General features: G+C 47.7%; 1 protein-coding gene across 1 annotated transcript; it reads right to left on the reverse strand.

Annotated features, from left to right (window-relative positions):
• Window positions 1-2,412: 2,412 nt before the first annotated feature.
• Dyrk3 (dual specificity tyrosine phosphorylation regulated kinase 3) lies at window positions 2,413-10,688 on the reverse strand. The gene is made up of 3 exons (XM_048357652.1): window positions 10,494-10,688; window positions 8,352-8,460; window positions 2,413-4,227 (listed from the first exon to the last, which is right to left on the reverse strand). Exons 1-3 carry the CDS (start codon window positions 10,568-10,570, stop codon window positions 2,650-2,652), a joined length of 1,764 nt encoding a protein of 587 aa, XP_048213609.1. The 5' UTR covers window positions 10,571-10,688; the 3' UTR covers window positions 2,413-2,649.
• Between the last annotated feature and the right edge of the window lie 2,510 nt (window positions 10,689-13,198).

Raw genomic sequence — 13,198 nt, forward strand, 5'->3', positions numbered from 1 at the left:
TCACTTGCTAAAACACACAAACCCAGAAATCCCATGTGTGCTGGTCAGAGTAGCAATCCTTTGAGCTGTTTATTACAGCAGGTCTTCCACCCTGATAACAAGGAGCAAAACAACTTTGACATGTGCTCTGCCCAGATAACTCTCCAGCCAGTCAGAGTTTAGCAGGAGTTTGATGAGTCTAAAGGAGTTGGACTTTCCACTGCTTTCTGTGAACCAGAAGTGCAGACAGTAACGAATGAAATCACTTTTCAGCCACCCAGAGAGCCAAGCCCTCTTTCTTGGGTCGGGGCTGAAGTGGGGGTGCACTGCCCTGCCTTGGCCCTTCTCCTGAAGGCTGAGGCCCCGGTTCCCACTTTCCACTGTCACAGTACACTGTGCCAGTCATGATTGGTTTTGGATAAGGCCACTGTTCCTTAAATAATATGCCTGTGGCTTTTCTTTTTTTTGTTACTTCGTTACCCATGAAAGACTGCTCCCCGTCTTACAGAGACTAAATTCTAGAAGAATAAAAATGAAACTGGGTCACATGGAAAACCACATTGTCAGGAGCCCACATGTAGTTAAAGTTGGCGCATAAAGCCCACATGTAGTTAAAGTTGGGGTGTACTTTTTGTTTTGGAGGAGTGTGGAGGCAGAAGAGACAGGAAAACAACAACCACCACCCTTAAGCAGTGGCAGCAGTTCAGGGGGCACTGGGTGTCCGGTAAAATAGTTTGCTAACAACTCGAACTACTCATTGCTTCCTTTTTTTTTTTTTTTTTTTTTGGCCAGTCCTGGGCCTTGGACTCAGGGCCTGAGCACTGTCCCTGGCTTCTTCCCGCTCAAGGCTAGCACTCTGCCACTTGAGCCACAGCGCCGCTTCTGGCCGTTTTCTGTATATGTGGTGCTGGGGAATCGAATCTAGGGCCTCGTGTATCCGAGGCAGGCACTCTTGCCACTAGGCTATATCCCCAGCCCTCATTGCTTCCTTTTGAATCTTACTGAGAAAGGTTGTTGAAGTTGTTGAAGAGTGGCGGGGGGGGGGGGGGGGTGGGGGGGGAGATATGCAGAGAAATGGATTCTCACCAGATTCTACATTTTGTTTTCTTGCAATTAAAGTTCACTCCGAATCTAGGGAATGCAGTAAGTTCAAAGTCCAGGTGGGAAAATAATATCCACACTGGCAGGGACCACTCTGTTAAGAACATGAAAATGAAGCCAGAAGGCCAGTCGGGGACAACCTAGGACCAGGGAACTACAACTTTCCTGTTGATTCTACCTTTAGCATGCTAGATCATATGGGGCAAAAAAAAAGCTTTCTGTTCCCCTGGAGATGGGGGGAGGGGAGGAAGAATTCCTCTGACTTGGTTTTACAATAGCTTCCTGTGTTTAGTCAGCTTGTTACTGTAACAAATACTTGAGATAACTCAACCTCTGGAGAGAAAAGGGTTATTGTGACTCACAGGTTGGAGGATTCCCACCACAGCCAACTGGCCTTCATTGCTTTGGGCTTGTGATGTCACCTTCGGTCAAGAGCACTTGGCAGAGCAAGGCAGCTAGCCCCCCTGAATAGGAGTGAAAAGAGGAAGAGACCAGGATCCCATAATCCCCTTCAAGGGCATGTATCCAATGACCTGAAACCTACCAGGAGGGCTACAGGTCCCACAGCTTCCAAGGAGCAGCACGAGTCACCCACCAAGCCTTTAGCACACAGGTCTTTGGAGAACACTGACCCACACCGCAACAGTAACCTACAGATTTGTCTGGTAAGTGACAAGAGATCTGTGAAATGCTATCAAGTGCCAAGGAATCAAATCAGAGGCAAAATAACAATAACATACAAGAAGAAAGCCTATCAGAGAATGCTGAAGAACTAAAAAGTAGTGATAGCAATTGTTCAGGTGACCAACAGGTTTGTTTTGTGCCAGTCCCGGTGCTTGAATTCAGGGCCTAAGTGCTGTCCCTGAGCCTTCGTGCTCAAGGATAATGTGCTACCACTTGAGCCACAGCTCCACTTCTGGCTTTTTGGTAGTTAATTGGGAGTCTCAGAGACTTTCTTGCTAGGTCTGGCTTTGAACTATGATCCTCAGATCTCAGCCTTCTGAGTCGCTAGGATTACAGGCATGAGCCACCAGCGTGGGGCTTTGAGACGCTCCCATCTCCACCCCCACCCCTTCTGCCACAGTCTGACGTAAGCCCACAGAATGGCCTGCTGGAGCAAGAAATCTAGCTTTGCCTCTCACGCACGCCACCCATCCACAGCCTACGCCATCTCTCTTGAACAGATAGATGCTGAGGGAGACAGACGTGGGGAGCCAGCAATGTATTTTTGGAAAACCTTCCAAGTTGAAAGAGAGTTTTTTGTTGTTTTTTTTTAACCAGTGGAGTGATATACAGGTAGAGGTGCCTCAGATGATAATGACAAAGATGCACTGACCTATAAAAAGCCATTTAATGTATATTCCAGATGGCCAATACAAGCTTGTTAGGTAATTAGCCCTTCCATAGTTCTTTTTATAGTCATATAAAAATGTTTTGCCTCGTTTTAAAAAAAAAAAAAGAGAAAGAAGTCTAGTCCAACAAAATCATATCCACCAATGGGTTTGCATTGTTCTCCATTTGCAGGTTCACAAGATAAAAATACACACATATGCACCTCTACGCTATCCACTAGCTAATCAGTTTAGGCAATACACTGCACAGAGGTATACTGCCACTGTTTTCTGACATCAGGTTAGCCTTAAGCTTATTGGCTATGCCAACAACGGGAGGGAGCTTGGAACTCAGCCCCTGGAAAGCATTCGTAGGACTCACTACTGGTTTTCCTGGCGCCTTGTCTGTGGTTAGAGATTTGGGCAAAGACTTAAGGATCCAAGGGTGTCTTAATGCCTGCGCTGGGGTCATGCGGGCAGAGGGGTCCCACTGAAGACATCTTTTGAGAAATTCCATGAACAAGTAGTCATCACATCCTTTCAGTGCTGTCCCCCAGTCTCTGCTGCCTGGGGTACCCCGCTTTTTACCCCTCCGCAAACGGCCCCCCACAAGTACCACCCTCCCATCTGCCTGAGTAGTCATGGAACAGTAGCGAGGTAAGCCCTTGGAGTTAATAAAGTACTTGGCACGTTTGGATTGCTCTAGAAGTTTGGGTGGTGGCATTCCCAGAAGCTCCATCATGCACGCCAGCTGATCGCCTTCGTCCTCTCCCGGGAACAGAGGCTGTCCGGTGAAGAGCTCTGCCAGGATGCAGCCGAAACTCCATATGTCAATAGGCGTACTATAGCGACATCCCAGGATGATCTCCGGGGCCCGGTAGAAACGGGACTGGATGTACGTGTAAAGCTTCTGGTATTCGAAACAGCTGGACCCAAAGTCGATGACCTTGGTGGCGCTGCGCCCGTGGTGTTTCAGCAGAATGTTTTCTGGCTTCAGGTCACAATGAATAATCTTATTTTTGTGGAGTGCATCCAAAGATTGCAGGATGGACTGAGCAAACTTGCGGACTAGCTGGAGGCTAAATCCCTGAAACTTGTTTTTTTTAATCAACTCATACAGGTCAATGCTGAGCAATTCAAAAGCAATGCACACGTGGTTCCGGAAGGTGAAGCTTTCCAGCATGTGAATAACGTTCATGCTCCCAGTTTTATCCTGTTTCTTAAGATGCTCCAATATCCGGATCTCCTCTGCCGCTTGCCGATGGAAGCGCTTTTCATTCCGCACCATTTTTAGGGCCACGTACTGTCGGAGTTTGTGATCGTAGACCCGGGCTACCTGGCCAAAGCTTCCCTTGCCAATAATTTTCAGCACCTCGTATCGATACGCCAGGTGGTCTCGAGGTACATGAATATAGGCCCCTTCTGCATCATCGTAGCCCCCGTTATTGGGACCACCAACAACTCCTTGTCTTTTTTTGGCATTTGGACCGACAAAGTAGATTTCTGGGTAGTTGGTGATTTCCACCTTCTCGTAAGCAGTGAGGTGGTGCTTGTACTGCTTCAGGGCTTGCTCGGGCGTTAGCGGCACCACCACTTTCAGTGTCTTGGATGAACTGCTGGATTTCACTGTGTGAAAGCTTTCTGAACTTTTCCCCTGAGAAGAGGGCGGGAAGCATCTTTCGGAGTCACCGGCACCTTCTGATAGGAGCGTACCAGACCGTCTGTTGCCAAATTCTTGAAACAGCTGTTCCACCTTCATCTCGCCTCCATTCAGAAAGTGCTGCGGATGATCTCTTGTTAACTGCTCACTGGAGATCTATGGGAGAGAAAAATACAGAGAACGTCACAGTCCCTAGGAAGGTTAGAAAGATGAAAGAATCCTCCCTCTGACTGAGCAACATCAAAACATGTCCAGTCATGTTTATTTTAAGGTTAAAAGACCCAAACAGGAGCTAAGAAAAGCAAGTCTAGAGACTCGTGTTATATTAATCCTCAGACGCCCTGAGTATTAAGGTCGCTAGTCCCCTGTGTATAACCCTGCTTTGTTTGTGACAAAATGGTTGTCTAAGCATTCCTCAAGACACTAGCTTCCTTCCTTCCAGGTCAGTCTTGTACAAGATCTCTCCAACCCACTCAACTACTCACACACTATCCTCCTTTAAGACCCGTTTAAGCCAGCAACCAGTGGCTCATGCCTGTAATCCCAGCTATTTGAGAGGCAAAGAACTGGAGGAACATAGCTGAAGGGGCAGCCCAGGGTAAAAGAAAAAAATTGTGAGACTTTTTTTTCTACCCACAGCTGGGCACTTCTGTTGTCCTTAGCTTTGTGAGAAGCTTAGATATTTAGGAGAATCCAAATTCTGGTCAGCCTGGGCAAAAAAGTAAGGAAGCTAGACACAATGGGGCACCATCAGATCAGCAAGAGGAAGCCAAAGAGTAGGCCGATCAAGGCTCAGGCCTGTGCTGACATGAGGAAGCAAGACCCTAACAAACAGAGAAAAGCAGGGCTGGAGACGTGGCTCAAGAGAATTATACCAGACTAGTAAGAAGGCGGCTCTGAGTTCGAGCCCCAGTATGACCAAAATAAATAACAATAAAACCCGGTTTAAGCCTTCTTTTCCCCTTAGCACTACTTCAATCCCATTGTAATTACTATCACTCCCCCTGCCCCTCCTCCAGTCCTGGGGGCTTGAAATCAGGGCTGGGCACTGTCCCTGAGCTTTTGTACTCAAGGCTAGTGCTCTAACACTTGAGCCACTGCTCCACTTCCAGTTTTTTGGGTTTTTTTTTTTTTGGTGGTTAACTGGAGGTAAGATTCAGAGAGTGCTATCTATGATTGCCCAGGTGACTTCGTGTAATCATCAAATCTCAAACTCGTGAGTAGCTAGGATTACAGTTGTAAGCCACTGGCTCCTGGCTTTCAACTTCACATTTTGACTGTGGGTTTTAGAACCTGTGCCTTATCCTTTGCCATTTGACCATACATATAGCATCGTACATCGCCTACTAATTTCTCAAATATCTTCTCGAATCTTAAGGGCAGGTAGCAGGAACAAAATAACGTGTATTTAAAATGTCCTCCAAGTAATGAAATACTATTACGTGAAAGAGGCAAAATTTGAACAAAATAAAGCAAGGGGGCTGGAGACATGGCTTAGGTGATAGTGTGCTTGCAAGTTCAAACCTCAGGGCTGCCAAAAAAACCAAACCCAAGAATTAAGTGTTGGCATACCTCACTAGTTATAAAGCTGTAATTTCTTTCCTACTCCTTTTATAATACCACTTAAATATCAATAGAGTACTTATAGCTATAACTTAAAAGTACAAAGGGCTAGAGGCGTGGCTCAAGAAGTGCCTGCAGAACAAGTTTGAGACCCTGAGTCCAAAACTGAGGACCACAAAATAGATCATTAAAAAACAAAATAAACACAACTTCTCTTCCATTATTCTCAGACAAACTACAATGCCCACACGTTAACATGTAATAGCTATGAAACACTACATATTTCTAATCTAGGGTTATAATCACAATAATTAGAAATGTGTGCAATGGACTCTACCAAATACTTTATTACACATGTAATTTTATCTAGAGAGACATTTTTTTACAATGTTTTCTTTCATAAAAGTGCTTTATATACATTGTTAATTTAGAGGGCTCATGGCGTTTCAAATGAAATTGTTTTAATCAAGTCCTGAAATTCTTGTGGAGAAATTCAGAACGAATAGTTTTCTCATCCAGAAATAAAAGCCTAGCCTTTGCCCAGATCCTGATCTAAATCTCTGTAGCACAGAACTTAACCCTACGAAAGCTTACAGTCGAGGATTGCTGGTAATGAGAATGTATGGGCATCTGACATAAGCAATGAGGCTGAAAAGACTGTGAAAAGAGCAATATAAAGACTCAGGACAGACTCATAATATGAATACTAAGTGCCACGAACCTGAATCTTTGAGGTATCTCCAAAAATGGATATTCTTAATTCCATACACTAAGAAATCTATTTTGGTCTGGCACTGGTGGCTCATGTCTATATCCTAGCTACTCAAGAAGCTGCGATCTGGGCTGGGGATATGGCCTAGTAGCAAGAGTGCTTGCCTCGTATACATGAGGCCCTGGGTTCAATTCCCCAGCACCACATATACAGAAAACGGCCAGAAGGGGTGCTGTGGCTCAAGTGGCAGAGTACTAGCCTTGAGCAAAAAGAACCCAGGGACAGTGCTCAGGCCCTGAGTCCAAGGCCCAGGACTGGCCAAAAAAAAAAAAAAGAGGCTGCGATCTGAGGAGCAAGGTGTAAAAGCCTGGGCAAAAGGAAAGGAAGTCTGTAAGACACATATCTCCAATTAACCAGCAAAAAGTCACAAGTGGAGACGTGGCTCAAATAGTAGAGCATCAACCTTGAGTGGAAAACACTAAGGACTGAGTTCAAGTACTGGTACAACGAAAGGAAGAAAGAAAGAAGGAGGGGGGATGAAGGGAGGGAGGGAGGAAAGAAGAAAGGAGGAAGGGAGGAAGGGAGGGAGGGCGAGAGGGAGGGAAAAAGAAAGGAAAGAAGAAAGGGAGAGAAATTAATTTTGATCTTGAAAAATATATTGTAAGTGACCTACCACAATGAGATCAGCATGGACCAATTCCAAATTAAAGTTAAATGAGATTTAAGCCCGATGTTCAGAACACCGTAACTCTGGAATTATCAGAGGCTTTTATATGTATTTATATGCTAAAAAAAGAAGCTTGCAGAGAATGCAAAGACATCCTGCTGTACTCCAGAAAGGGGGATAAAAATAGGGCACACAGACTTTCAAATGTTTTAGCCCATGCTTTAATCTTATTAGCCTTGAAAATAGCAAAAAGGTTGCTTTGTATAAAAAAAGAAAAAAGATGAAAACCTGAGGACTATGAGAGATACCAGTAATTTCAACATAGAAAAAACTTCAGATTTGTTGTTGCTGTTGTTTTTGTTTTTGTTGGTGATGGGGCTTGAAATCTGGGCTTGGGCACTGTCCCTGACCTCTTTCACTCAAGACTAGTGCTCTACCACCCAAAGCCACAGCACCATATTAGTTTTTCTGCTGGTTAAGTGGAGGTAAGAGTCTCACAGACGTTCCTGCCTGGGCTAGTTTTAAGCCGGGATTCTCAAACTTCAGCCTCCTCAGTAGCTAGGATTACAGGTGTGAGCCACAGGGACTGGGCTTGTTACAACTTCAGGTTTTAAACACAAAACACGAATGAGAAACAGTACAATGGAGTTATTTCACTTCTCCATGTTTCTTTAGATGCCATAGGTTACTACCTATTTTAAGGTCACAGGATGGTTTCTCCTTGTCTTGGAACATGCCCAAACCCAGCTCTGTCTACTAATGTGTGGTTGCCTGAAAGAATATGAATTAATTCTATTATCTTAAGTAAAATGGTATCAAAAAGCTAAGTGTCTGCAGTTTGGAAAAATTATTAAATGCATCAAAAACCCAAACTGTAGTGTTCAAGTTTTATTGATGAGTTACAAAATGGGTCTCTCTAGCATACTAATTAAGCTCACACTACATCTCTTCTTTGCAGGGACAAAATGTGTCCATTTACAATTTATGAGATACTTTCTGCCTGCTTATGTTTAAAGGAGAAAATACTCCCTGTAGATCATCCTCTCTAGAAATAAGCATTACCTAAATAGCAGATGATTAACTAAGTAGCATATTCTTTTTTTTTTCTCTAATGTCATATGTTTTATCTCTGTAGAAACTGAAAAGTGGACTTCAAATAAAATCCAATTCCAAATCTAAATTCAGATCCCAGAAAATCCTTTTCCAGTCAGGAAAAACCAAAAAGGAAACCAAACCAAGTCAGTATATCCAGTGACATACAACTGCACCTCCGCTGTCAGGCACAACTTCCCCCTGCCCAAGGCGATGAGAATGCAGAGAATGGGCTCCTTCACTTACATTCAGTCTTCGGGGAAGCGGCAGCTCAGGAGTGCACAGGACATTTGAACTGGGTGGGCATTTGGTTTCATCGATCATCATGAAGGAATCGTACACACCATCCTCCAATCTAGTTGAAAAGATTACACATAAAGTCTGGTTAGTAACCGAAGAATATCAATTTCTATTTTCAAAACTGCTTCAGGCTTGCTACAAACAACTATTTGTAGCAAGGTCTACACATTGGTATTGTAAACAAGTGAGCCATTTGGCAGAACAGAATCCCAATTTTTCTTTTCCTTTCTTTTTAAAGAGGCATTTCTAAACATGTACTTTAAAATAGTTAAAATCACAACACTAAGTTCCCGAATATTGTTTGAAAAGTCACGACTGTGAATTAACTGACTACTGGAAAGAGCAGGCTACTTGGAATATGGAATCTGAAGACCACAAACCTTCACGATCATGTCAAAATCTGAGACTTGGATTCTAAACTCAGCTCTACCACTGGCTGCCAGGCTTTTGCTCTGAGCCAGTTTTCTGGGGCGACACGAAGAGCAGCTCTGTCTACACACTTCCGGCTCTTACTGGCAAGAAATAAAAGATCTTTTAGGGCTGTGTTCTCTTTATTAATTTGCTTACTTTCCTCCTTATATCTACCTAGCCTGCAGGAAGATACAGTGATTATTACTAGATGCTGTAAATAACAAAACACACTGGATTTTACTTCTTTCTCCACTTCATTTCCCAGGAGATGGGGCAGGCCAAATAAGTACTAAATGACTATGGTCATTTTTCAATTCTCTTAACAGTGTGGATTTAATCTGCAAGACGGACCCAAACTCATTCCATAGGGAGAATACAGATTTCCAACAGTTTCCTCAACAGATTCCTCAACAGTTCACCATATCTTTTTATATTACATACTCTGAATACAACAACCATGTGGCAAAGGAAGCATTTTAAAAACTGTCTTTTAAGCTGGGGCTCTGATGGCTGATGATTTTAATCCTAGCTACTCAGGAGTCTGAGATCTGAGAATCGTGGCTCAAAACCAGCCCCAGACTGGGAGACTCTCTTATCACCAACGAACCACCAAAAAAGCCAGAAGTAGAGATGTGGCTCTAGTAGTAGAGCACTATCCTTTGAGCACAAAAGCTCAGAGACAGTGCCCAGGGCCCTGAGTTCAAGTCCTAGGACTGGCAAACACACACACACACTTTTTTTTAAATCCTTAATTATTTTAGCTACCTTTAAAAAAATGCCTTGTAAGATTAGTTCTGGGGGTGTGTTGCAAGAAAAGAATACCAAGGGGTAAAACAAAAACAGTACAAATATTTTTAGAATGCTCTCTCTTTTTAAAACGTGCTCACATTCTGATAGAATCATTTCTATCTTTAACCAGGAAATGCATCCCCGACAGAAACCAAGTACTCTGAATGTGAACTACCCTTTGTCACAGCGTGAAAACAAACCAACAAACAAGGGTCAGGGCACAGTGGAGACATTCAACACCCGCAAGATTTCCAACTAACAGGAAATTATCACTGGGAAGGTGGGGGGGGGGCGTGGGTCCCTTCTCTCCACTCGGGCGTGGACTACAGTGCAAGGTGCACAGTGTCTCCACAGCCAAGCCCGCAGGCGCTGCCCAGCACCGCCCCAAGCCCGCAGAACGCCGGCCAGACCGCACCCCTATGGGGAACTCCCCCCCCACCCCCCGCAACCCACCCCCAGGAGTTCACCCGCAGTTATCCGCTCGGAGCAACAGGGCCTCTTTCAAGGGCTTGCTCCCCGCTTTCCCCCAGACTTGCTAGAATAAATAATAAAACAAACGCCTTGGGTTTCCAGACTGCCGTGCTACGCACCCCGATCTGGGATTTCGGGTACCCCGGAGAGGGGGTAAGGCTTCCCACCTCCCCCCCCCCACACCCACCCCCACCACACACCAGCTCCAGCTCCGCCCGCCCTCCCGCCGGGCTGCCCGCCCCGGAGGCTGGAAGGGATCGGGGTCCCGGGAGGGAACCGCAGCCCTCGGCGGGGTGCTACCCAACCTCCAGCCCGGGCCTTCGCCGACCCCACCCCGGCCCACCCCCAGCCAGCTCCAGGCGCTCGCTCGGGAGCCCCCACCCCCACCCCAACCCGTTACCCCCGGGGCGCCGTTACCTCCGCTGCTGAGGCGGGAGCCCGACCCCGGGTGGCCCCGCATCCTTCCGCCCCGGCCCGCGAGCCGTGCCTCCCATCGCTAGCTCCGGAGCCCCCCACGAGGGGAGGGGCGGCGGTTGGAGGGTCCGCGGGCCGCGTCCACCAGCGCCGGGGCGGCTGCGTCTGCCTGCGGGGCGCGCCGCTGCCCGGGGCACTGTCGGGGAGACACTGCAGCGCCGCGCGCCCGGGCTCGGGACCCGCCCCGGGAGGGGAGGAGGGCGCCGCGCCGCGCGCGGGGCGGGGCGGGCGGGGCGGGGCGAGCGCGGCCCGGTCGCCTAGCAACCGCGGCACGCCCCGGGAGACGCCTCACGCGGCTGCGCGCTGACGCACGGGAGGGGCGGGGCGCGGTGTGGACGAGTCTCCCATTCCCTCTCCCCACCCCATTACCCCCCCCAAGTCTCCCCACTGGGCCTGTTGGGCGGGCTGGGAAGCACTGGGGTACGCTTAGAGCTTGGGGGCCCCCTGGGGCGGGGCGCGCGGCCCCCGTGTCCGCCCCTGGAGCGCGCAGCCAGCCGTCGGGGGGGGGGGTGAGGACGAGGAGGGGTACCCCGGGGTAGGGGAGGGGCACCCCGTAGGCGCACGTGGCAGCAGGGAGTTCTAAAACCCCGGGCTCGGAAATGAATGGAAAGTGAACCGGCGGATTGTTTCTGACTTAACACCCAGGCCTCAGAGCGGGACCGGGGAAAGCCAGATCCTCTTCCGCCGAGTTTTAAAAACTGGGATCCGAAGTTGGGGTGGGGGGGGAACAAAAAAACAAAATAAAGCCGTCAGGTGAGAGGCAACTGAGGCCGAGCAGCCTCGCTTCCGCACGGTCAAGCTAGGCGGCGAGGCCTCGATCAGCTCAGCGGCCCGGGCCCTGGTCCTGCGCCCGGGGCGCCGCGGGAGGCTTTGCCTTACAAGTGTGTGAAGGCAAGTTTCCCCAACTTTCCCTAAGATTCCCAATCTTCTTGGTTTGATGGTAGAGAGGGTTTTAAAATAAATAGGCAAAGTCGGGGTTTCAACCGGGACACCCGGATCTTCTCAAAACCTGCAGAGAGAGCCCCACGGTCCGAGCGTCCTCGGGGCGCCGGCCGCGGGCGCCACCTGGTGGGGCCTGCGAGGTCACTTCAGGTCAGCGGAACAGTTCCCATCCCCGCGTCACTTCCCTGGGACTGACAGTCAGATATCCTGTTCCCGTGGGTCCGGAGAGATATCCACCCCCCCCCCCCCGACCGCCCCAAGGGCCCAGCGTCTCTTGGTTGAGTTAAATACCTGTCCATCTGGGGAATTTTACTTTTTTGGTGATAGGTGTACTTTTTTTTTTCTTTTTAGCCTGTCTATGATACATGCAGAACACGTGTTCTTTCGTGATGATCGTTTTTCATTTGTCTGATTTTTATGAAGAAGCTTGTAATTTGACCCTCCCTTCCCATCCTGCCACCGGAGCAATCTTGCTTTTGTGGATATTTGTATTGGGCCCTTTGAAGCTTTTGTTTGAAGAGCTCCATGACGACACAAAGTTTGGACTAGGTTGTTAGGAAAGCCCCTCCCAGTCTCTCAGGATTGCGAAATCCTGTTAAATAACCCCTGCTCCTGTACCTCTGTGGACGCCTCAGACCACTCTGCTACCCTGAATTGTTGAATGAGACTTGCCCGCACTTGTTTCTTCACCACATTCTGAATCACCTTGCGGGAGAGAATTGCACCTGCAGCCTGGGTTTGAAACACATTGTCCATAGCCAAGCCAAAGCCAAGACAAGCTGCCCTTCTTGCCCCTCAGCTAGAAAATACAGACGTTTCCTCTGTCTTGTCTGCTGTTCCCAGGGTCAAGGGAGGGAAGACTCTGTGGAGGGTGGTGGAGCTCCATGAATCGATAGCTTAGAGGCCAGAGTACTTTGCCCTTTTTCCTCAAAGAATCCCAGTTTCCCATAAATGGCAAGCCCAGGTTCAAGTCCAGTACCGATCTAACAGGAGCTCTCTTGGCCCCCACTGAGTACCTCCCACACCCTCCAGCTCCAGAGCAGCTTCTACATAGAGCATGCCCCTCCTCCCCTCACAAGGAGTCACTCAAGGCCAGTTCAGAATCACCACTGTTGCTGGACCTCAGTGGCTCACCTCTGTAATCCTAGATACTCAGGAGGCTGAGTTCTGAGGATCCAGGGTCAAAGCCATCCTGGGCAGGAAAGTCTGAAAGACTCTTATCTGCAATTAACCACCCAAAAGCTGGAAATGGACCCGTGGCTCAAGTGATAGAATGCCAGCCTTTAGGACTTCAAGACCCAGTACTGGATCTTGAACTGTCTTCCTTGGTGCAGCTAGCTGGATTTACCCATCACAAACAAGCTGAAAGGCATAAAAGATGCCTGTCTGTCCTTTGAAGCCAGTTCTAATACATCAGAAGAATAAGTAACCGTTAATAAACCAAAGCATGCAGTTTGTCCAGCATGCATAAAGACCAAGGTTCAAACCCCAGCCTTGAAAATAAATAAATGAATAGATAAGATCTTTAAAAGATAATAGAAGCTAGAGAGGAGACCCTGGGTTAGATCTCTAGCACTACAAAGACACAAATGGAATGTTCAGAATGTAATCACAGCAGTTTCAAATACACACCAGGAGCCAGCAGCTCATGCCTGTAATCTAAACTACTCAGGAGACTGAGATCTGGAGGATAGTGATTCAAAACA

Source organism: Perognathus longimembris, chromosome 11 (genome assembly GCF_023159225.1).
Source record: "Perognathus longimembris pacificus isolate PPM17 chromosome 11, ASM2315922v1, whole genome shotgun sequence".
Lineage (NCBI taxonomy): Eukaryota > Metazoa > Chordata > Mammalia > Rodentia > Heteromyidae > Perognathus > Perognathus longimembris.

What these genes read in the sequence shown, in the direction of transcription:
- Dyrk3 (XM_048357652.1), bottom strand. Translation starts at nt 10,570, where the DNA reads ATGGGAGGCACGGCTCGCGGGCCGGGGCGGAAGGATGCGGGGCCACCC. An exon ending in CTCCCGCCTCAGCAGCGGAG is followed by an intron (nt 8,461 to 10,493) that starts GTAACGGCGCCC and finishes CTTTTCAACTAG; the next exon opens with ATTGGAGGATGGTGTGTACG. An exon ending in CGCTTCCCCGAAGACTGAAT is followed by an intron (nt 4,228 to 8,351) that starts GTAAGTGAAGGA and finishes TCTCTCCCATAG; the next exon opens with ATCTCCAGTGAGCAGTTAAC.